Source organism: Pelophylax lessonae (genome assembly GCF_965119305.1).
Source record: "Pelophylax lessonae genome assembly, chromosome: 7".
Taxonomy (NCBI): Eukaryota; Metazoa; Chordata; class Amphibia; order Anura; family Ranidae; genus Pelophylax; species Pelophylax lessonae.
In genome coordinates, this window is record NC_138774.1 from 119449486 (window position 1) to 119473916 (window position 24431).

The 24431-nt window shown below is 46.0% G+C and overlaps 1 protein-coding gene across 1 annotated transcript in view; it reads right to left on the reverse strand.

Moving 5' to 3' along the window:
• Nucleotides 1–455: 455 nt before the first annotated feature.
• Nucleotides 456–24431, reverse strand: part of GPC4 (glypican 4) — a 182780-nt gene continuing 158804 nt past the window's right edge. Inside the window, exons 5-9 of the mRNA XM_082262515.1 lie at nt 22854–22984; nt 22083–22229; nt 21771–21901; nt 16408–16594; nt 456–1008 (exon numbers count right to left, since the gene is read on the reverse strand). Of these exons, the coding sequence (XP_082118641.1) occupies nt 793–1008; nt 16408–16594; nt 21771–21901; nt 22083–22229; nt 22854–22984 (812 nt within the window). The 3' untranslated portion in view covers nt 456–792. The remainder of the gene's footprint in view (nt 1009–16407; nt 16595–21770; nt 21902–22082; nt 22230–22853; nt 22985–24431) is intronic.

Here is a 24431-nt window from a genome sequence, read left to right on the forward strand (position 1 = left end):
AAGTTCTGAACGTCCCCATAACCAGTACATGCATGAAGCAGTACAAACTAGTGAACCTAGAAAAGTGACAGAAAGCTCTACGGAGACCCAGTTTGTGCTAATGGCAACAAAACCGGAGAAATGCATTTCCTGCAGAAATATTTAAACTGGCTGAAAAAAAATCTAACGGTACAAAGGAAAAACAACACACATCTACAAAGTGAATAATCTGATAATTTTCTCCTGAGCATAAAATTCCTGGTCAACATCCCAAATACATCACTGCCAGTAATATGGGACTACACAGATATTCCTAATCTCTAAAAACATTAAAACAAACACTTCACTTAAAAATCATAATTTTGTTGGCCGCTTGGTCATTTTTCCCAAAAGATATGATAAATAAAATTTGATTCTGTACAGATAAAATTATTGGGAAAAATGGGTGTGTGTGTGTGGGGGGGGGGGGGGGGGGGGGTGTCAAGGGAACAAAATAAAAACACATTGAGTGTGTGACTCTGGGAATATTGACATGGAAATGTGATAAAGCACGGCTACCTACAAATCTGTATATACATGTCTACTTGCCACAATAAACCTAGAGTATCAGGAGAGATTGACAAGTCCATTTTCCAGGTAAATAAGTGAGGGATAACAGCTCCAGCACTTGACACTGTGGCGTTTTAAAAAATAAAAATACACCTTTGTCCAGCTTACAAAGACATAAAAATTGTTCGATGGTTCTAATAAAAGGTGCACTTTCCATACTGAGAAGTCTTTTTTGTTTTTCATTAAGGTTTTGAAACTCCTTTATTATCTCCATTGTCTCACCAAAAACAGGATAGTTGGAAGGATGATGAAGAGTGAAGCAGTGTTGGTCCAGGCTGCACTAGGCAGTTTAGGTTCACTTTGTAAATTGATCCTGACCTTTGGCTGCACATTGCCAGTCTTTGATCCCTGTGTTGGATGTACAGGAAATACACACGGTGAGGTTTCACAGTCCCCACTTCCGCTACCATCACCACTGTTCTCATCACCTGCAAAATAAACAACCAATAAGTTAATACGGTTAAAAAAAAAAGAAAGAAATCTGTCAGGAAAACATTTTGAGAGCCAATCCAAGACTATTTTAACCACTTGCCACAAAATCACTTACCTGTACATCAGCTGCAGGCATCACTCTGGTACTGTTTTTTTTTTTTTTTTAGAGCAAGCGGTTGGCTTTCTTGCGCTAACAACTCATGTGGCTAAGCAGCCGCTCAAGTGTTATCACAAGCAGCGGGAGGGGGGCACATATTTTTTCCCAAAAGTGTGCTTGAAAGATCTCCATGCAAATACAGTGAGACAAATCATTGCAATGACCGTCATTTTATTCTCTAGGGTCTCTGCTACAAAATTTTTTGGGGTGTTCCAAGCAATTTTCCAGCAAAAAAAAAAAAACTGGATTTTTTTCTTACCGTAAAATCCTTCTCTGAGGTTCACTGACAGACACAGCTCCATGTCTTTTAGACCATTGGGCTTCTAACTGCTCTCTTTAGGAGTCGGACTAGGCAGAAACTTTTTTTGTTACGCCCCTGAGGCATTCCCAGAGGGTATACTATCACTTCCTGCTATAGGACTTCAGTTTGTAACAAGCAGTGTCAGAAGAACACACAACCCAACCCAACAAAGGGGTGGGTTCTGTGTCCGTCAGTGAATCTCAGAGAAAAGGATTTTATGGTAAGACAAAAATCCAGTTTTCTCTTTCATTCACTGACGGACACAGCTCCATGTTTTCCTAGCTTTCAATAGCGTAAGAATCACTGATTCCGACAGCCCTCTGTCCTTCAGCACCTGGCTTTCAATAGCCAGGCCGTTAAAGTCAGCAACTGTAAAAGCAGGATGGAAGATTTATCCCTGAGACAGGAGATCTTCCCTGACAGGAAGTCTCCAAGGAACATCTGCTACCAGCCCTGCATACCAAGACTGGCGAGGCCAGTCTGGTGCCACCAGAACGACTGGAATACCTTCTACCTCGCAGGAATACCTGGCCTCGCAAACGACCCATCCCTGTCCTCAGGGATGCAGCCTGTGAGATGGCTACCTCACCCGGACGCCTCATCCACGGTTCTCCGTGCACTGTTAGCGTCCTGCGTTTTTTGGCTGATGGCACCCCTGCCATCTGAAGGTGGGCGGTTTCCCTTTCGATGAGAGGCACCCCACGCCATCGGGTACAGGTAAGTACATTCTGTGTGGGGCCTCTGTCTGGGGCTGGCAGTCCTGTGTGTCTGTGTTATTACCTCATGTCTGTGCGTTTTTGGGCTCCCTGATCCCGGTCCCTGCGGGGGTTTCTCTCACAGCCAGTGCGCTGTGTGGGTTTGTGGGGGTTCCTCTCCTGTGTCACTTTAGGGTGCTTTTTGGAGGTACAGACACGTGTGGTGACCGCTGCGGGGTTAAAAAACTCCGGTCTGCCATTTTAGGTGTGGGCAGCATGTCTGACTTCACTATGGGCGCTTAGAAGGCATTGTATGTGGTGTGTTTTGGCGCCATCTTGCGTGTGGCAAAACGTTCGCTCCGAGCACATGTCGGCGGCCATTTTCCCAAAGCCTCCCATTACTTTCTATGGGCAACCATTTTTCCTTGGCTACAGTCTCAGTTCAGTCTCTTGCGGTGACATCACTTCCTCCCTCTATTCAGAAGAGATCGGCTGCGGTGGTAACACTTGTGGGGGTCTGTCTGCTGTCCTTTTTTCCTGTGTGCAATACTTCTGGCTATCAGTTTTATCCTGCTCAGGGGTCTGTTTGTCACAGTCTTGTATCGGTGTGCTACGGGGGTCCGCGGCATGCTTAAATGGCCAGTACCTTTAAAAAAAAAAAAAAAAAAAAAAAAAAAAAAGTTTTTTATTATGGAATCTCAGGACAGCAAATTTCCTACAGCCTTGGTGGGGGATTCAGGTTCCTCTGAATCTTCTGCTCTGTCTACTTTGTCTGCTGCAGTGGCGACTTTGGTGTCAAAAGTGGATATTCTGATGACTGAACGTGCTGACAGAAAAAGGCCTCGCTTTTCCTTGTCTTCTGATTCTGAATCTGATATGGTTGCCGTGAGTGGTGTGTCCCTTGAAGGGTTTCGCTCTTCTCTGTCTGAGGGGGAGGTTGCAGGGGAGGATGATTTCCCCCCCTGGTATGGCCGAGGACCGCGTAGCTATGGATGTGCTAATTCTTGCTATCAAGGAAACACTACATTTAGAGGATGAGCCCAATCCTCCGGGCATTGTGTCCTCTTTTGGTACATACAGGACCCGCAAGGCAGCGCAGGTGTTCCCTTGCCCCGCTGAATTTCACGCTACTGTAAAATGATCAATGGCGTCATTTAAAACGCACCTTTGTGGTGCCCAAAAAGTTTCAACTCCTTTATCCCTTTGCGTCTCCTACGGATTCGCGCTGGTGTGTGGCCCCTCAGGTGGATCACACTGTGGCCAGATTAAACAAGGCCACCCTAGTATCCACCGAAGATTCTCTGGTGTTTCGGGATCCTACGGATAGGAGGATGGAGTCCCTTGCCCGCCATGCCTACATGGTGGTGGGTTCCCTGCTAAAGCCTATTTTCACCTCTGTCATGACAGCTCAGGCTGTGGCAGATTGGACTAAGGTGCTAAGACGCACCCTCGTGGCTGATTATGCTCCCCCTACTACCGTGGCGATGGTGGACCAGATCTCCCGGAATGTGCACAGCAGAGCGGGCCGGAAAATATAGTTCTGCCCACCTCAAGATACCAGCCACTTCCCGGGCCACCAAGGCACTCTTTGTGCCCCCTTGATGATTGACATATGCCACAGCCGTAGCATTGTCTGATTGTATCCGCACAGGGCGTCCCTGCAGATGATACGTCCATTGGGACAAAGTCTGATTGCCCGAATCTCAGGGATGTTGTTGATCAGCAGCCTGGACTCTTCTTGAGTCCAAACACTTTGGGCTGAGTACACTCCCAAGACACCTCCCCATCTGGACAGACTGGCATCCGTGGTGATCGCAGTCCAATACAGGGGAAGAAAGGATTTTCCCAGATGAAGGGCCGGGGAGCGGAGCCTGAGGAAGAAACACCCTGGCTGGCGCGGAGTCCAGCGTCAGACCCAAGTAGTCCAGCTTGATGGACGGAGTCAGTGCCGAATTAAAAAAATTTAGCGTCCATCCGAACTCCTGTAGAGTTTGCACAATAATGTCCATGTTGGCTTCTAGAGCACAGGAAGACTCTGCACGCAGAAGCAGATCATCCATATAACCCAGTTCCACGATCCCCTTCTGTCATAGTAAGGCCAGAACTGGGGCCAAAACCTTTGTGAACAGACGAGATCAAAAGGTAACGCCACAAATTGACAGTGCTCCTCGCCCACGACAAAAGGAAGAAAAACGCTGATGCCCGAAATATCTTGGAATATGAAGGTAAGCGTCCTTGATATCGATAAAAGCCAAAAGATTCCCTTAAAGAAGGAAAACTACTACCGTGCGGATGGACTCCATCTGAAATTTCTGAACCTGCACAAAGTGGTTCAGAGCCTTGAGATCCAAGATCGGACAAATTTGCCTTTTCCTTCCTGGGAACTGTAAACAGATTTGAATAAAATCCTTGAAAACGTTCCAACTCTAGGACCGGCACGATAACTCCTTGTGCTAACAGGTCCTGCACTGCCCTGTAACTGACAGGCGTAAGTTGGAAGGAAAAAATCTTCCCGGAGGCAAGGACTGAAATTTGATCTTGTAATCGAACCAAATCAACTTGTGGAGCCATCTGTCCTGAATGAGCAAGGTTCACTTAGAGCCTCCTGCAAAGTTACAGGTGGATTTTGAACCCTTTTCCTGTGATCCAGACGGACGAAAGGGCCGCTTTTGAGAGGAGAAGAAAGGACCACGTTTACAACAAGGTTTCTTGCCCCTAGCAACCTGTGGAAGTACTGTACTCTTACCTCCCGTAAGACCCTTAATGATCTCTTCCATAGTCACCTACAACAGTCACCTACAAAGAGTAGATAAAGTCTGCACCTTTTTAGAAGCCAGGTTGGCCGACCAGTACTTCAACCATATCATGCAGTGAAGAATCACCGCCATCACAGATACCTTGCCGGCTAAGGGGGCCGCATCCAACTGATCCGCCAGCTCAGGGGGGTGTTGACTCCCTTCCTGATCCTGGCAAAAAATCTTTGCCTATTCCGTTAAGGTCTAAGATACCAAGGCGATAGCAAATACCAGTCTCAAAATTGAACCAGCCATGGTGAAAAGGTAATTGACCAGAGCCTCAGCTCTCTTGTCCATGGGATCCTTAAATGATGGAGAATCCTCCACCGTCTAAAGTGTGGTTTTATTTAGCCTGGAAACATGAGTTCACCGATGGTGGAACCGTCAATTTCTTCAGAAGAGCCACCTCAAAAGGATATCTCCTAGCGAAGCGCTTAGGTATTCCAACCATGCATTTCGGGGAACCCCACTGACTAGTGACAATCATGTCAAAAACGGCAGGAAAGGGGAGCACCTTAGTCACCTTGGAAGATTTATGGGTGCCAAACTGCACTGGCGTCGCTGACTCCGCATCTGGGGACTCTTCCATTTTTAAAGTTTTCTGCACTGAGACAATTAGGGCCTCCACCAGCGCCTTTTTTATGCACAGCTGCGGAGGAGGACGACTCATCCTCACAATTAGAGAACTTAGCATGCGCAGACGCAGACCCAGTGGGCTGACTTTCGTCTGCAGCGGCCAAATTCCCCCCAAAAAAATGGAGGACCAAACACTGGAGCACCAAAAGAATCAGCACACCTGCTACGCTGTATATAGCAGAGGAAGGATCATATACCCACAGAGATTCACAACCCAGAGCTGGAGAGTGCCAAACAATCTGCCACACTGCGATGGAAAAAGGAAGAGGAAGTGCCGACACTAGAGGCCCCCGCAGCACATCACCACACTCAGACTAAGAAAATGGCTGCCGTTATTCACTATGGGGAAACCCAAAACACTGCCGCTGGACTACACAAACATGGCTGTCGAAGCCCGGAATACAGAATCCACGGCAAAATGGTGGCGCGGAACCCCAGGGAAAAGGTCAGGCACCAGGAGGGGACCCCCGCAGCACCCAGGTACAGGCACCCCCAAAAGGAGGGCCGACAGCGGCTCCCACCACTCTCCAGCCAAACACCAGACAAGCCCCTCTACCCAAATGCACCTGTGCCCCCCCAAGAGGGGCTAAGTGGGGGGACAGGGAGTAGGTGAGGGTAACCTATGCAGGGGGAACCCCACTGTGGAGATGGGGGAGAAAGGACACAGTAGGGGGGCCAACATCCCCAGGGAAGGCCCACGACCATCCCAGCAATTCCGGAAGAAAGGAGGGGGGACACTACTCACCACACCATGGCACCAGGCCGGCACTACTCCCAGCAGTCCAAAGCACCATCTTGGAATGGGGGTGCTGCGCCGGAGGCACGCTGTGACTCGTGACTGCTGTCGTGACCAGGGCTATGCAACCTCGCAAGGTGTTTCACTTGCCGTCCAGCCCCCGTCCAGTGGGGGGTATGTCGCGGCCAACCCAGCGTGGAGCTAATAAATGGATTTTTGTAAAATCTTACCGTAAAATCCTTTTCTCTTAGCTCATCGACAGACGTAGTCCTCGGTGATACACCACCTTCGGGTTATGTTACCTCCGCAGGAGCAGGACTAGACAGGAAATTAAAAAGCTCTGGCCACACCCTAGGGGCAGTCCCAGAGGGTATATCCTCTCTCTCTCTGCCTCAGCAAATCAGTTATGTGAAAAAGCAGTGCTTAGAGAATTTAACCCAACCCAACTCCAAAACAGAGGGGCGGGGACTACGTCTGTCGATGAGCTAAGAGAAAAGGATTTTACGGTAAGATTTTACAAAAATCCATTTTTCTCTAGCGCTCATCGACAGACGTAGTCCTCGGTGATACACCACCTTCGGGACGTCCCAGAGCAGTATCACAACTGAGGGGTGGGAAAATGGAAATCAAATCCCAATCTAGAAGGCCCAACCGGTGCCAACTAGAAGTTTACAATGCTCATCCTTAATGATGAGACTCAACAAAAAAATTTTCAAACAGAAAAAAAAAAACTCTCGAGGTAGACCACCGGTCTCCTCAAATTGCGGCCTGCAAAACCTTGCGGCCAAATGAGGCATCCGCCGATGCCGTCACATCAATTTTATAGAATTTTGTAAAGGTATGTACCGACGACCAGGTGGCCGCCTTACATACCTGGACCACTGACGCCTGATGGCGAAAGGCCCAGGAAGTACTGAGCGCTCGAGTGGAGTGCGCCCTAACAGGGAACGGAGGACTCTGACCCTTAATAGAATAAGCCTGTACCACCGTTTGTCTAATCCATTTGGCAATGGTCGCGGCAGATGCAGGCAAACCCTTTCTGGGGCCATCCGTGATCACAAAAAGTGAATCCGTCTTACGGAATGATTCCGTAGCTTTCAGGTATACCCTGATTGCCCGAACCACATCTAAGGAATGCAACGCATGTTCCCGATGATGCTTGGGCTGAGGACACAAGGAAGGTAGTACAATATCTTCATTCAGATGAAAATCTGAAACCACCTTAGGAAGAAAAGATGGCTTAGGATGAAGTACTACCTTATCCCTATGAATCACTAGGTATGGGGACTGACATGATAATGCAGCCAGTTCTGACACCCTGCGAGCAGAAGTAATAGCCACCAAGAAGGCCACCTTCTGGGATAAAGTAAGCAAGGGAATCTCCCTGATGTTTTCAAAGGGAGGTTTCTGTAGAACCGACAAAACCAAATTAAGATCCCAGGGCGGTAAGGGCGCGCGGACTGGAGGAGCCAGGTGCCGCACCCCCTGGATGAAATTCCGCACCAAGGATTTGGTAGCTAAAGGTTTCTGAAAGAAGATTGCTAATGCTGAAACCCCATTCCGTAAGTGTCTGGGAAACTAGACCAATAACAATTACTGGTCTAAATGCTGACCCTATCAGAGAAAAGATAGTGCGGGACTCTGCTTCTATCTTTCGATCCACCGGATCCTTAAAGGACGAAGTGTCCTCCACTGGAATAACCGTGGCTTTATTCAGCCTGGAAATAGGCGGATCCACGACTGGTGGTACCGTCCATTTCTTAATGATGGATTCCTCATTTAGGTACCGGAAAAGCCTTCGCCATCTTGATGGGCTTATTAGTACCGAAAGGCCTCTCTGTTTCAGTTGCCTCTGCCGGTAAAGCCTCAAGTTTTAAGGTTTCTTGCACTGCCACAACTAGTGCGTCCACCAATGCTTCTTCCTGAATTATAGCAGGAGAAGAAGCGTCCTCCTCACTGTCTGAGGGGGCTTTACCTGGGATAACAGCCCTTGCAGAGGAACCTGCAACTGCCGTGACCATCTCTGAATCTGAGTCAGAGGTGTCAGATGGTATAGGGGTAGGCGGGGGTCGCTTCCTTGACCCCCGTCCCTGACAGGCCGCCTCCACCCGAGCCACCATAGACTCCAAAATTGCTGTAAATGATTCTATACTCTGTGCACCGGCGGGTCCCGAGGCCCCCTCGAGGGAAACAGGTGGGGGAATATGTGTGGCAGGGTCCATGATAACTCCAGTTACTACCTGGATAATATAATTCAAAAGAAAAAAACTTTTTTTTTTTTTTTTTTTTTTTCTGACCCCCAGCGCCACAAAAAGCCCCTTAGTGTTACCTGCTAGGGATCCCTATCGATCGAGAGAGAGAGAGATAGACCCCCAGGCTCACCACTTGATGCTCAGAGTTAAACTGCAACAGCTTACAGCGCTGTCTTGACAAACAGGAAGTCTTTTGGCTGGCTGCCCAGGAAGAAGGGAGGCGGCTCCGCCCCTCTGCACGCCTTCCGGCGCCTCCCCCAAGCTCCACGAGGTGTAGGATCACCTCAAACATGGCCGCCCCCATGCTGGAGACACGAGGCTACGCCAAAATGGCGGCTCGTGCGATCCAGCAAAAAAAATGGCGGCGGCCTGTGCTGACTAGCGGTGTGCTGCAGGGCACACAACACTCTCTCTGCATGGGGATATGGCGTGGTTGGCGGTACCGGCCCTGGCGGACCGCATGGCCGTTCGGGAGGCCTGCTAATAGCTGGAGATCTGATTTGGAAGGCAGTCTACATGTCCGTGGCTTCTGACTGGTAGGTAGCTTATACTTAACCCATAAGATTCCCAGAATGCCACAGATTACATCTTTAAAACATGTATACAATAGATTGTTAGCTCCCAAACCAAGCCTCCTGGCTTTTTGCACACATAAAATCACACTCAAAGTAGGAGGATTTGTGACATGTTATAGGATAGAAAGAACTCTTTCTTACCATACAGAGAGGGGCCCGCGTTCACCACAAAACCCGTCAGGGAAAAAGGGGGAACATACTACTCACCATACCGGAACCAGGCGGGCACCAACTCCTGACAGTACCCCTCTCCACCGGGGCGGGAGGGCTGTCGACCGATACGGACGCCGTGACTCATGGTCTTTGGCGTTTCAGCGAGACGTTTAACTCGCGGGTTCAGTCCTTTTAATGGGACTTTGTCGCGGCCGACCCAGCGCGGAGCTATGGCCTGCACGCGCTCGTAGGCTGAACTGGGGTGACCACCGGATCTCAACATCCAGCCCGTCGCCCAGTTCAGCTTTCTTGCTTGAAGATCTCACAGGAACACTGGAGAAAAAAAGCTGTCTAAAAATCCTTTTAGAAAAAAATTCTTGCCAGGACCTAAGATCCCAGCAAGGTATCTAGGTCCTTACTCCTAACTGATTTGCTGAGGCAGAGAGAGAGAGGATATACCCTCTGGGACTGCCCCTAGGGTGTGGCCAGAGCTTTTTAATTTCCTGTCTAGTCCTGCTCCTGCGGAGGTAACATAACCCGAAGGTGGTGTATCACCGAGGACTACGTCTGTCGATGAGCGCTAGAGAAAGTTGGGTCGCGCTTGCAGGCCAGACTAGGAACATCAGGATCTAGAATATCCAGTGTTTCGCCCAGTCTGGCTGTTGATTGTGGTTCACACAGGAACAAGTTGATTATAGTTCATACAGGAACAAAAATAAGAAAAAGTAAAAAATTCCATTTAAAAAAGGAAAAAATGCCAGGACTGCAGATCCCAGCAGAGAGCCGGGTCCTTACTCCTGACTAGGCATAAAAAACTGAAATCCTATAGTTGGAAGTGATGGTATACCCTCTGGGACTGCCTGAGGGGCGTAACCAAAAAGGTTTCCATCTAGTCCTACTCCTAGAGAGAGCAGCATAAAGCCCAATGGTCTAGGAGCGGTGTCCGTCAGTGAACGAATGAGAAATACTGATTTTTAACTTGTATGCAACAAGTGCCAAAAAAAGGCTTAGTCCTTAAGCGGTTATTGGTGAACACCAGATCATATAAATTTGTTATATATTATAAAGTCAAGACTGGACACTTGCCTTCTCACCTGTGTAAGCTTTTTAGACATCCGGTTCCGAAACCATGGGCATTGATCTACACTAGATTCTAAAATGTATGCTGCAGCATTTACCATACCGTGCACTAGAAACACCTGAACACAATCATTTGGAGGAATGTCTATATCATAAGTGTAAAGCTAACGTGTCCTCAAACTTTAGGCCATATAGTGCAAGTTGTTGAAATATCCATTTTACTACACAAAGCCAATTTCCAGTCTATTTACTACTCAGAAGGCCTGTTTTAATTTAATATTTGGCCCTTTTGTGCATGACCTAGCGTGAACAACTTGGTGTTCCCCTAAGGGAGAAGTATAGCCAAAGTTTTTTTGGCTATACGTCTCTGGGGGAGTTAACAGGAGTGCTGTTAGTTTTGTAGTCCTCTGACCCGCTGTCAGCGGATGCCAGGATTGATTCTGGCTTTAAAGTCACGATCCACCCAGATGCCTGAACTGGCAGCTGGCTCAGCCTCTCACTGATCCGCTGACAGCAGCTCTCTGCTCACTGAAGACTGAGCGATCCTAGCAGCTGTGGAGGACAGATGCAGCATTGAATTGATGCTGCATCCACTTAGCCACTTACTGTAAAATCCTTTTCTCTTAAGCTCATTGACAGACGCAGGACTGATATCTTGATATCCGTAGGGTTATACTGCCCCCTACAGGAGTAGGACACGAGGCAGGAAAAAAGTTCTGGCCACACCCATGGGCAGTCCCAGGGGGTATATCCTCTCTCTCTCCCTGCCACAGGATGTCAGTTATGTAACAAAGCAGTGTCAGAGACTCATACCAACCCAACTCAAAATAGAGGGGCGGGTACTGCGTCTGTCAATGAGCTTAAGAGAAAAGGATTTTACGGTAAGTCAAAAATCTAGTTTTCTCTGTCGCTCATTGACAGACGCAGGACTGATATCTTGATATCCGTAGGGACGTCCCAAAGCAGTGCCATAAATGAGGGGTGGGATAACAGAAATAAAATCCAATCCAGAGCCAACCAGAAGACCAGAGGACTCATCGAAACAAGCAAATGAGACCCACCTGAAAAAAACAAAACAAAACCCCCGAGGTAGACCAAAGGTCCCCTCAAACAGCAGCCTGCAAAACCTTGCGGCCAACAGAGGCATCCGCCGATGCCAGCACATCAACCTTATAAAATTTTGTAAAGGTATGAACCGACGACCAGGTAGCCGCCTTGCAAACCTGAAGCACCGACGCCTGATGGCGAAAGGCCCAGGAAGCACTAAGAGCCTGAGTAGAGTGCGCCTTAACAGGGAACGGAGGAACCCAACCCTTAATAGAATAAGCCTGCACAACCGTCTGTCTGATCCATCTGGAGATAGTCGCGGCAGACGCAGGCAACCCCTTTCTAGGGCCATCCGTGATCACAAAAAGTGAATCAGCCTTACGAAAAGAGACAGTAGTAGCCAAGTACACCCTGATCGCTCGAACCACATCCAAGGAGTGTAACGCAAACTCCCGAGGATGACTGGGCTTAGGATACAGGGAAGGTAACACAATATCCTCATTCAAGTGAAAGTCGGAAACCACCTTAGGAAGGAAGGATGGATTCGGACGAAGAACCACCTTATCCCTATGAACCACCAGATAGGGGGAACGACAGGACAACGCAGCCAGTTCCGACACCCTGCGTGCAGAAGTGATGGCCACCAAAAAGGCCACCTTCTTGGATAAGGTAAGCAAGGGAATCTCCCTAAAATTTTCAAAGGGAGGTTTTTGGAGAACCGACAGCACCAAATTAAGATCCCAGGGCGGCAAGGGCGCGTGCACCGGAGGAGCCAGGTGCCGCACCCCCTGGATGAAGTTCCGCACCAAAGAATGAGTAGCCAGTGGCCTCTGGAAGAAGATCGCCAATGCTGAAACCTGACCCTTGATAGTGCTCAAGGCCAGCTTCTGCTCAACCCCCTGTTGCAGGAAGGCCAATATCCGAGCCACTGAGTAAGAACGTGGAGGAACCCTGAGGGACTCACACCACGCGATATAAGACTTCCATGTGCGATGATAGATCTTTCTGGAAGTCGCTTTCCTCGCTTTAATCAGAGTAGGAATAACTGAAGCAGACAAACCCCTGTCCTTCAGCACCTGGCTCTCAACAGCCAAGCCGTCAAATCCAGCGATCGTAAAGCAGGATGGAAGATCGGTCCCTGAGACAGCAGATCCTCCCTGAGAGGAAGTCACCAAGGAGCGTCCACGACCAGCCTGACCAAGGCGGCGTACCAGGCCCGACGAGGCCAGTCCGGAACCACAAGGATGACTGGAATTCCCTCTGCCTCTATCCTGCGAAGAAGTTTTGGCAGCAACTTGAGAGGAGGAAAGGCATACAGCAGCTGATACTGCCCCCATGGAGCAACCAGCACGTCTGCGGCGTCCGCCCGAGGATCGCGGGAGCTGGCTGCAAACCTCTGCACCTTCCTGTTGAGCCGATATGCCAACAGATCCACGTCCGGGGTGCCCCAATGAAGGCACAACTGGTGAAACACCTCTGGATGAAGAAACCATTCCCCTTGATCCAAGGTCTGACGGCTGAGAAAGTCCGCCTGCCAATTTTCCATGCCCGGAATCTGAACTGCGGAAAGAGCCGGAACAAACCATTCCGCCCAATGAAGAATGCCGGCCACTTCTACGGCCGCCAGAACACTCTTGATGCCCCCCTGGTGATGGACACAAGCCACAGCCGTGGCATTGTCCGACTGAATCCGAACCGGGTAGCCCCGAAGATGCTCGATCCAGTGAACCAGGCAAAACCTGATCGCTCTCAGTTCCAACACATTTATCGGCCACCTGGATTCTTCCAGGGACCAGAGCCCCTGCTCAGCTGGATCCGATTGTCCAGGGAATCGGGATTCCAGTTCCATTTGAGAAGAATCTCCTTTTGGAGAGTCCGCATATCAAACTGAGCCTGCGGAGACTCGGTATCGAGGAGGAGGTCGTCCAGGTAGCCCAGGACCGATATGCCCCGCTGCCGCAACAGCACCAGAATTGGGGCCAAAACCTTTGTGAAAACCCGGGGAGCAGAAGTGAGACCGAAGGGTAATGCCACAATCTGATAATGGTCCTCTCCCACAGCAAAGCGTAGAAACCGCTGGTGTCCTGCGTAAATGGGAGCATGAAGATAGGCATCCTTGATGTCTATGGACGCCAGAAAATCCCCCTGATGCAGGGAGGCCACCACTGTGCGAATGGACTCCCACTCCTTGTTGCATCAAGTCCTGAACTGCCCCCAACCGAGCCGTTAGGCGATTCGGGGACAGTCGCATATTGGAAGGGAAGAATCACACCGGTGGAAGCGATCAAAACTCTTTCTTGTATCCCGACCGAATGACCTCGTGAACCCATTTGTCTTGAATCCTGGAGAGCCACGGGTCCGGGAACCACGAAGACACCCCCCACCCCTGATATGGGTGGGGGCACACCTTCAGGCTGAAGCGGTCTTATCCTCAGGTCTGGAAGGACCATATTTTTGCTTACCAGAGAAGGGTCTCTTGAAACCCCCTGGGGGAGCTTTGGAGGGCTTCGCTTTTTGTCGCCCGCCCCCGGAAGAGCGAAAAAACTTCTTGTGGGCTGAAAAGGAAGGTCCCTGTCTGCAACGAGGTTCCTTACCCTTATTAGCCTGTGGTAGAAAGGTGCTCTTGCCCCCAGTGAGATCCTTGATAATCTCATCCAAGGTAGCACCAAACAGGCGATCCCCCTGAAAAGGGAGGAGATCAGTCAAGGCTTTTTTGGAAGCCTGATCCGCCGACCAGCACTAATCATAGCATGCGCCGGAGGACCACGGCCAAGATCGACACACGCCCCAGCAATGGAGCAGCGTCCAGTGCGGCGTCACAAACTGTAGCCCCTGCACCATTTGCTCCAGCAACTCCGCCACGGCAGGGGGGAGAATCCCCTCCAGATCATGGTGTAACAGCTTGGCCCATTCCGTCAACGTCTGTGAAACCAGAGCAATGGTAGGAAACCGGCGGATCCACCGAAGGTGGCACCGTCCATTTTTTAAGGAGGGACTCTTCAAACGGCTAGCGCCTAGCAATCCGTTTGGGCATCGCAGGGGGTCGTTTTGGACGGACCCACTCCTCCTCAATGATATCGTCAAAGCATTTGGGAAAGGGAAACACCTTCGCCACCCTGGAGGGCTTGCGAGTGTCAAAGGCAACTTCCTTATGAGCTGCATCCGCAGGTGTAACCTCCAGTTTTAGGGTCTCCCAGACAGACACAATCAGTGCGTCCACTAGTGCCTTGTCTTGCGCCATGGCGGAGGCAGAGAGGTCATCCTCACTATCAGAGGAGACGGGGCGCGAGACAGCAGCCCAGGAGGAGGAACCAGCAGCAGCAGCGACTGGCTCAGGATCAGAATCTGAGGCATCAGGCAAGACAGGGGTAGGCGGGGGTCGCTTTTTAGCCCCCCGTCCCTGACAGGCCACCTCCACCCGGGACACAAATGACTCCAGGACCGCCGAAAGCGCATCAATGGTGAGCGGAGAATCGGAGGGCCCTGCAGCCACCTCGAGGGGATCAGGTGGGGACACATGTGCAGCGGGGTCCATGGCAACACCAGGGAAACCCGTCAGCAAAGTATGACAAAATTTAAAAAAAAAAAAAGTTTTTTTTTTTTTCCAATGTCACCCAGCGCTACAGCGCTCCTCAATGAGACAGCGTGCCTCGAGACCCCCGCAGAGAGAGAGAGACCCCCAAAAGGCTCACCACACGATGCACCAGAGTTCAAAAGGACTGCTCTCAGCATTGTCTACATGACAAGGAAGTACTGTGGAGCGATCTTCCCGGGTCCAGGGAGGGGCTCTGCCCCCTCACACGCCCTCAGTAACTCCCACAGCTGCCCAACTCTGCAAACAAAACAAGCTGGGTGTACCAATATGGCCGCCCCCATGAGCCACATGAGGGACTCCAAACAAATGGCAGCCCCACGCGCTGCGGTGGGTCCCCACATCTACTAACAGACGATCGATCGGCGGGTAGGCCCTGGGAAGCCAGGGAGGAAGCCCCCCGCACAACAGCCATCCGTACTCGGGACCCCCCCCACCCCCCGCCCCCTTAGCGTCTTGCATTAACGGCTAGCCACCCCACACACACACAAACACCCCCCCCCCCCATAGGAGGGAAGGGAGGGGGGGAGAGGGACACCACAGGGGGAGGGTGCACAGGGGAACAGAGGGGAACCCAGATTAGTGTGGGTCCGGCCGTCCCAGGGAGGGGCCCGGGTCCACCCCAGAGTCAGCCATGAGGAGCAGGGGGGAAACATTTACTCACCATACCGGAACAGAGCGGGCGCCACTCCAGACAAAAACCCCTCACCGCCCAGTGGGGGGGGGGTGTCGGCCAAAGGAGACGCTGCGACTCAGCCGTCGACCGGTCGTATGCGACTTGGCGGGACGTTTAACCCGCGGGCCAGTCCCCGTCCAGCGGGACTATGTTGCGGCCGACCCAGCGCGGAGCTGGGTCTGCATGCGCTCGTAGGCCGGCTGGGGTGACCACTGGATCTCAACATTCAGCCCGTCGCCCAGATCCGGCATAATTGCTTGAAGATCTCACAGGAACAACTGGAGAAAAAAGCAAACTAAAAAAGATCTAAAAAAGCTTGCCAGGACCAGAGATCCCAGCAAGGAACTTAGGTCCTTACTCCTGACTAGGCAGAAAAAAAACTGACATCCTGTGGCAGGGAGAGAGAGGATATACCCCCTGGGACTGCCCATGGATGTGGCCAGAACTTTTTTCCTGCCTAGTGTCCTACTCCTGTAGGGGGCAGTATAACCCTACGGATATCAAGATATCAGTCCTGCATCTGTCAATGAGCGACAGAGAAACCTATACTTCTCTTTTAAAATGGTTCAAGGTGAAACACCTTTATTTTTTTTTGTTATTTATAGCACTCTCTGGAAAATGAAATAAATATTTTTAAAAATGAGATTGCAAAGAAGAAACACTAAATTTACAATATTACAAGCCAATTTTACAAACCACTTACTTATATCAATAAAATTCACGTCATTGCCATTGTATGCACTCTTCATTTTGTTTGTCATCACACGCAAATCCATGATCTGCCGGCGAATTACCATGTCAGGTTTTGTGACATCCACTTGCACGTCTGGATTGTTTATCTGGCTTGCCAGACCATTGCCCATGACAGCATACAAATACCTAACAAAGAAAAATATATTAGGAAAAAAAATCAACATACATTTATTGGGAGGACATTTGTAAAGGTTGACAATCGTTCATACACCCAACAAATGTGGGAGCTTCAACTAATTACTATATAACAAATATCACAAAATCTTTAGCATGATTGGCTATGCATGTTTACCATCAGTTCCTAAAGCCTAATGCTGGCCATACACGTATAGATTTTCATTTGGAAATTTTAGTTTTAAAAAAAGTTCTAATTGTTAGTAGGGTTCAAATCGATGTCAGTTTTTCACTGCAGTGATGGGAAAATTTGAAGGGGCAGGAAGGAAAACTTTACTTGATCAGCAAATCTTCGGTCAGTGCATGTGGTTATCGCTAAGAGATTACATTGATTTTAAAATTGAATGCTAAAAGCAAAAGACAATTTTCGAATTACATTTGTCCATTCATCGAATGTTCAAAGAATTTTCATACGAACATGCTCATCCAAAAATATTTATGTGTATGGCCAGCATAAGTTTGTCTTTAGTGAGATGTGTCCCTTGTTCTGCATTGTCCTCCTTTATAAGATAGCTTCCTCCTCGGATTCCCTGTCTCACTGTGCCATATTTCTATTCCCTCCTACAACTTCTATGAATAGAAAGCATTCTCTAAGAGAAGTATAAATCAAAAAGTACTCCAGCACAAATGTATACATGTGTAAAAGTGCATTAAATATATGCGATATTGCTGCTGACACTGAAAAAGTGTTCTCACCTACACCAGTGTACGAAATTAGGTTATCTAAACAGTGCCTCGCAATATACCAGGTATATGTGAATATATACAGTGCCTTGCGAAAGTATTCGGCCCCCTTGAACTTTGCGACCCTTTGCCACATTTCAGGCTTCAAACAGATATAAAACTAATTTTTTGTGAAGAATCAACAAGTGGGACACAATCATGAAGTGGAATGAAATTTATTGGATATTTCAAACTTTAACAAATAAAAAACTGAAAAATTGGGCGTGCAAAATTATTCAGCCCCCTTAAGTTAATACTTTGTAGCGCCACCTTTTGCTGCGATTACAGCTGCAAGTCCCTTGGGGTATGTCTCTATCAGTTTTGCACATCAAGAGACTGACATTTTTGCCCATTCCTCCTTGCAAAACAGCTCGAGCTCAGTGAGGTTGGATGGAGAACGTTTGTGAACAGCAGTTTTCAGTTCTTTCCACAGATTCTCAATTGGATTCAGGTCTGGACTTTGACTTGGCCATTCTAAACCTAGATATGTTTATTTGTGAACCATTCCATTGTAGATTTAGCTTTATGTTTTGGATCATTGTCTTGTTGGAAGACAAATCTCCGTCCCAGTCTCAGGTCTTTTGCAGACTCCATCAGGTTTTCTTCCAGAATGGTCCTGTATTTGGCTCCATCCATCTTCCCATCAATTTTAACCATCTTCCCTGTCCCTGCTGAAGAAAAGCAGGCCCAAACCATGATGCTGCCACCACCATGTTTGACAGTGGGGATGGTGTGTTCAGGGTGATGAGCTGTGTTGCTTTTACGCCAAACATAACGTTTTGCATTGTTGCCAAAAAGTTTGATTTTGGTTACATCTGACCAGAGCACCTTCTTCCACATGTTTGGTGCGTCTCCCAGGTGGCTTGTGGCAAACTTTAAATGACACTTTTTATGGATATCTTTAAGAAATGGCTTTTTTCTTGCCACTCTTCCATAAAGGCCAGATTTGTGCAGTACACGACTGATTGTTGTCCTATGGACAGAGTCTCCCACCTCAGCTGTAGATCTCTGCAGTTCATCCAGAGTGATCATGGGCCTCTTGGCTGCATCTCTGATCAGTCTTCTCCTTGTATGAGCTGAAAGTTTAGAGGGACGTCCAGGACTTTGTAGATTTGCAGTGGTCTGATACTCCTTCCATTTCAATATTATCGCTTGCACAGTGCTCCTTGGGATGTTTAAAGCTTGGGAAATATTTTTGTATCCAAATCCGGCTTTAAACTTCTCCGCAACAGTATCTCGGACCTGCCTGGTGTGTTCCTTGTTCTTTATGATGCTCTCTGCGCTTTAAACAGACTTCTGAGACTATCACAGTGCAGGTGCATTTACACGGAGACTTGATTACACACAGGTGGATTCTATGTTTAATCATTAGTCATTTAGGTCAACAGTCGATCATTCAGAGATCCTCACTGAACTTTGAAGAGAGAGTTTGCTGCACTGAAAGTAAAGGGGCTGAATAATTTTGCACGCCCAATTTTTCGGTTTTTTATTTGTTAACAAAGTTTGAAATATCCAATAAATTTCGTTCCGCTTCACGATTGTGTCCCACTTGTTGATTCTTCACAAAACATTACAGTTTTATATCTTCATGTTTGAAGCCTGAAATGTGGCAAAAGGTCGCAAAGTTCAAGGGGGCCGAATACTTTTGCAAGGCACTGTATGTGTATACAACCAATCTCACAAATATACACTATATAAATAAATATAAATACCATCAATTTGTGGAAATATACACCAAACAATTATATACCAATATATCAGATATCCACTATTGCATAAATACCACCAAGTTATACAGATGTATGAACAAAGTGATAAATTGCTGTTCACAGATGCTCTCAGGCCAATCTAACAGAGCTTAAGATATTTTTCAAAGAAGAATGGGCAAAAATTTTACTCTGTAGATGTGCAAAGCTGGTAGAGATATGAAAATATTTATCATTTATCAAGGAATTGGGATGTTCCCCCTTGCTAAAGGACAAGGATAGGTGCTCTGGAAGGTGACTAATAAGAGTCCACCTCTTTTGGCTTCAGTTGCCATTCAGTGTTGGGCCTAGGTGCAACATCCCAAATCCTAATCTGGCTCTTTGATAAAAAGGAACACAGACACTTAATACAGGCTGGATAGGCGGATGGTGTGAGACAGTGTTTTTTAATAATGTACATGTGAATGTGGGACCCTCCATCAATGTAAAATGATTAGCGTATTGCTTATGCCCCTGAAAAAGCAATTTTAGCTTTGAAATGCATTGGGCCATCGTAACTCTAATCTGTACATTCAACCAGCTTGTAGTAATGTGATCTCTCTTGATTTGTATATGGTTTCCTTGTACATGTGTGTTGGTATATCTTTTTATCTGAGTGTTCTAAATAAACATGATTTTTATGAAATTATAGCATACTTGATTAGTGCTTATAAAGTCCCAACCCCAATGGGGAATCCTTTTGTTTGAGATGCATTAACCAGGGATGTGGTATACTGTTTTGATAATACTCACCGGAATATTTTCTTTGACTTAATATAAGGACACTTACCTGTCTGGGGATCCAGCGATGTCCTCATCTGAACTGATTCTTCAATCAGCTTTAGCTACAGATGCCAGCATCTCTAGTAAGGTAAGCCCGAAGTGAAGCCTTGCAGCTTCACAGCCTGTTTCCTACTGCACATGCATGAGTAACGCTGCGGTTTGTGAATGGTGTCACAGTCTTTTGGGACCAAGGCGATCTGAGCCAGAAGTTTGGGGGGATCGGAGCCGAAAGTGGGAGAAGGTACCTGTCAAAACCAGGTACCGCTCCCCCCCCACCCCCAAAAGTGCCAAATGTGGCAGTGGAGGGTGCAAACAAGCAGAACTTCCCCTTTTTGGTGGAGCTCTGATTTAATATTTACAAACTTGCAGTGCATTGTACCACAGTAATCAGAGGCAGGTGCATAAGGTGTTACAAAATGGTATGTATTGGGTAATATAATGCAAACAGTCTTGTGAAAGAGTAAGAATGCCCCATTTAATTTTTTTCAACATATCTGAACAAGTACACATTATATCTTCATTCAAAGAACATCTACAGATAAAGGTGTCATTCATCATTCAACACAAGTAAATTGGCCTTTTCAATAATTAAAAAAATATATAGATCAATAAATGTAATGGTATACTTAAGAAAAATAAATCATACCCATGGGGATTAGAAACTGGAAGAAATTACTTATTGCAGGAATTTTTGCATAACTGCCCACCTCCTACATCAATTCAGTGAAAAATGTGACCATTCATCATAAGAAAATACTTTCAGCTGAAAGAGGTTTGTGGGCTCCCAAATTTAGGTGGGAATTAAATCAGGATTCTGACTGGGCCAGTTCATAATCCTCCATTTTCTTTTTAGCCATTATTTTTTGGATTTGATTTGGATTTGAATCATTATTACGTTGAGACATCCATATCTGGCTCAACTTTCATTTAGACAGAGGGCCACCCATTCTCCTCAAGCACATGCTGATTTGATCCACAACTCATAATTGACTGGATGAAGAAAGCTATCCAGAACCTTAAGCAGCAAAGCAACCCTAAACCATAACATTTCAGCCAACTTGCTTCACAGTTGGTATGAGGTTCTTCAACTGAAATGCTAACTTCTGATTTGCTTAATCAGTCCAAAGCACATTGTTCCAGAAGGTCTGGTATTTACCTGTATATTCAATAGTAAACTGTATTCTTGCTCTAATGTTCTTGTTGGATAGCAAAGGCTTTTTTCTTGCCACTTCTCTAATGCAGGGTAAACTGGCGCAATCTCTTTCTGATTGTAGATGCATGCACTTCGACACAAACTGTTGCAAGAGTTACCTCCAAAATCCACAATTTATTTTTTAATTCTTTTTAGAATCAAAGAGTCAGTTATTGGCCTGACTTTGCTGGGCCAGCCAGTCCTTGATAAATTAGCAGTCACTTGAAATATATGCCAAATAGATTATTTTCCTTACAATGAAATGACCATTTTCAAATCTTTCACAATCTTTTCAAATCCCTTGCCAGACCCATAGGCATCTACAACCATTTTTCTGCGGGCCCTAAAGAAGTTTTCTGGTCTTGGAATGATGACACTATACGCACAACAGCAAAGCGAAACCACAATCCAGATATTGGAGTTTTAAATTAATCAGGTTTCACCTGTATTCTACCCAAAGAGGTTTTATTGACACCCAAACTGAAACATTGATTCTACTTTATGGATTTGAAGTTGTGGTAAACGTAGCGGTAAACTTACATTTTTCCATCTAAATATCTTTAATTTAGATTATGACAAAGAATACATCATGTCAATGTTATGTCTCAGGTGTTCAAGAACACAACCTTTACTTTTGCACATGACTGTAACAATATATGATTACTAGATAAAGTCTTTTACAAACCTGCTTTTGTCACTTCCATTCCAACAGTCATCTTCATTAACACCCGATGTCCAGTTGTTTTTACAAATGCTAATGGGTAAAGAGGACCAGAATTTCTTGGCAGACTTCAACTTCTCTTTTACATCAGATACCTGTGGACAATAAACAAAGGAAACTATAGATTTAAATGACTCAAAGGTCAACTAAAAGTCAAGATATAGGTCAGCACAGTATTTCAGGCTGCATAATTTTACAAGCAGCAGATTGAGTAAACCTATCATGAGAACAGATTTAAAAACATAAAAAAAAAAATCAAATAAAAGCCTAACCCACCAGTCTATCCAAACTTGTTCCAGCAGCAGTTGTTGGACGTTCGTCAGGACTGTAGGCTCGAAATCGGTCATTGAAATTTGCCCCCGATACTGACCGAGAAGCCCTTGCTGGAGGAAGGAGCTTTGGCTGTCCACATCCTTGAAAGACCTTTTACAATAAAAAAAATGTAATAAGACAAGTGATTTGAAGTTAGATGAAATGAGAAAACAGCCAGTTATCTAACAGAATATAAATAAAAGTTGTACTCTGGTAACTGCATGTGATTAATTAATGTAATAATAGAATATGAACTCCTATTTTTATTTCACAAACATTTAATTATATTTTCCTCTGCACAACAAAAGCAAAGGTGACAAATGCAACTAGGGATGGGTCAAACTATAACCTTCCAAGTCTGCTTGAGCAGATCTAGCAACCTTGAGACTAGAAGACTGCTGCTGTAAGCACCCCTGGCAGTGTTATGGTTTGTCCTAACCCCACTCGTAATTCTTACTGACCAGCTTGGTCTGCATGTTAATATGGAGAAAATGTGTTTATTAAAATGCATGAGGGTAAAAACAAAAAAAAAAAAGTGAAAAACCACTAAACACTATACTCCTAACAAGCGAAAAGTGATAACGAATACATCTAGTTATAAGACAAAAAAAAGGAGATTTGCCAAAAGGGACAGTAAAAGAGTTGCAAGGACACTAAACATATATATTTCATATCTTTTCCCTCTAACAGTTTTCACATTTAAAAAAATAAATATTTTCAAGACTTTGGACATACCTTCTGGGACACTAGCATACTGTTTTCCTGCATGTTCATGATGGCATCTGAAATCTTCACATCAATTGGGTCCATGACAGTCTCAATGTTAAATGGGCCCTCCAATCTTTCAGCTAACAATAACATAGCATCTATAAACAAAAAGCACATTTAAATAATTATTTAGGCAAAATGCAGCAAATTCTAACGTTCAACCTTACAGTGTATGTATAGCTAAACATGTTGGGTTTTGGGTGGGGTGAGGAAAGGTTAAACCCCCTACTAGTTTATTTTTTGCGGTCTGTGTACCATTAGGGAAATTTTAATTCACAACCTCCAAAATTAGGGGAATTCCCCTCTTAGTTGATCCCGCAACAGGAGACCCCACTGGAAGATTTCCACTCTGAAGCATTTTTCTTGGTGACAATTGTCACCAGTACAGAGTGATGAATCTCCTCAATGGAGACAGTAATAAATACCTAACAGAGGCTCTAACCTTTTCACAATAAGATGGAAAAAAAAAACCACACAAGAAAAAAAATCCCTTGAGATAAGTTTTCATCTTTCCAGAATAGAGAGGAAGTGTGCCATTCCTTTATTCTGATCAATATACTGATTATTAAATCAAGCTTTTTCCCTTGATTAAATCTAATACATGTTGAAAAAAAAATGAAGCTACTTGCAGTCAGTCAACCAATTTTTAAGAACTTGGTATAAATGTGGCAATGCACCACAAGTATGACCTTTATGTCTGGGAGCCCTTGGTAAGTCCTAATATTATCTCTCCCCCCCCCCCCCCCCCAAAAAAAAAAATGGCTCATTTGAATGATTAGGACTGCAAGATCTTAGTGTTGGTTGTCCATGTAATAACAGTGACCTAGAATTGAGGCCAACTTTTTGAACATGATAAAGAGCATAATGTTCATTATCTTCATAATTTCTTAATATAAAAAAGGAGAGACAAACCCTAAGCCCTTAAAAGGAATACTTAATACCTAAAAAGAATAACTCACAAGTTCATACATAAACATGAAATCCGTAAATTACAGGTCATGCTAACAATCTCACATTTTAAAGATTAAAATAAAAATGTACCTTTATATAAATATGGATATCAAGTCAGAATTAAATAAGTTGCATAATAAATCACTGCGTTTAATAATGCCAAATGGCACTTTCTAGTTCTCCCACCATAATCAATTACAATATGGGTGCCCTAGATCTTGCTAAAGATCAACACAGCATCAGAGTGTTAATTCTACTAGAGTCAATGCCACATACGTTTCATTTATATCATGAAGCTATCAAAACTTTTCAAAAAACTGTCACAATCTAAGCAAAAACGCTAAAACTGTAATTTCCATAAAGTATGGTATTTGGTTGTAAAAATCTCATCTCACGGGCGGAATATCTCTGCTCAAAGGGTACTTTGTGAAGTTTAAATGCTAGTACTCCAATAAAAACTGCACATTTTGTCAAAGCAGGAAATCTAAACCTGGCAAAAATTCAACAGTTAATGAACCCAAGACCAAGAATGTTTTGTTGGAATATTTAAACTGTTAAAAAAAAAAAAAAAAAAAAAAAAAAAAAGGTCAAAAA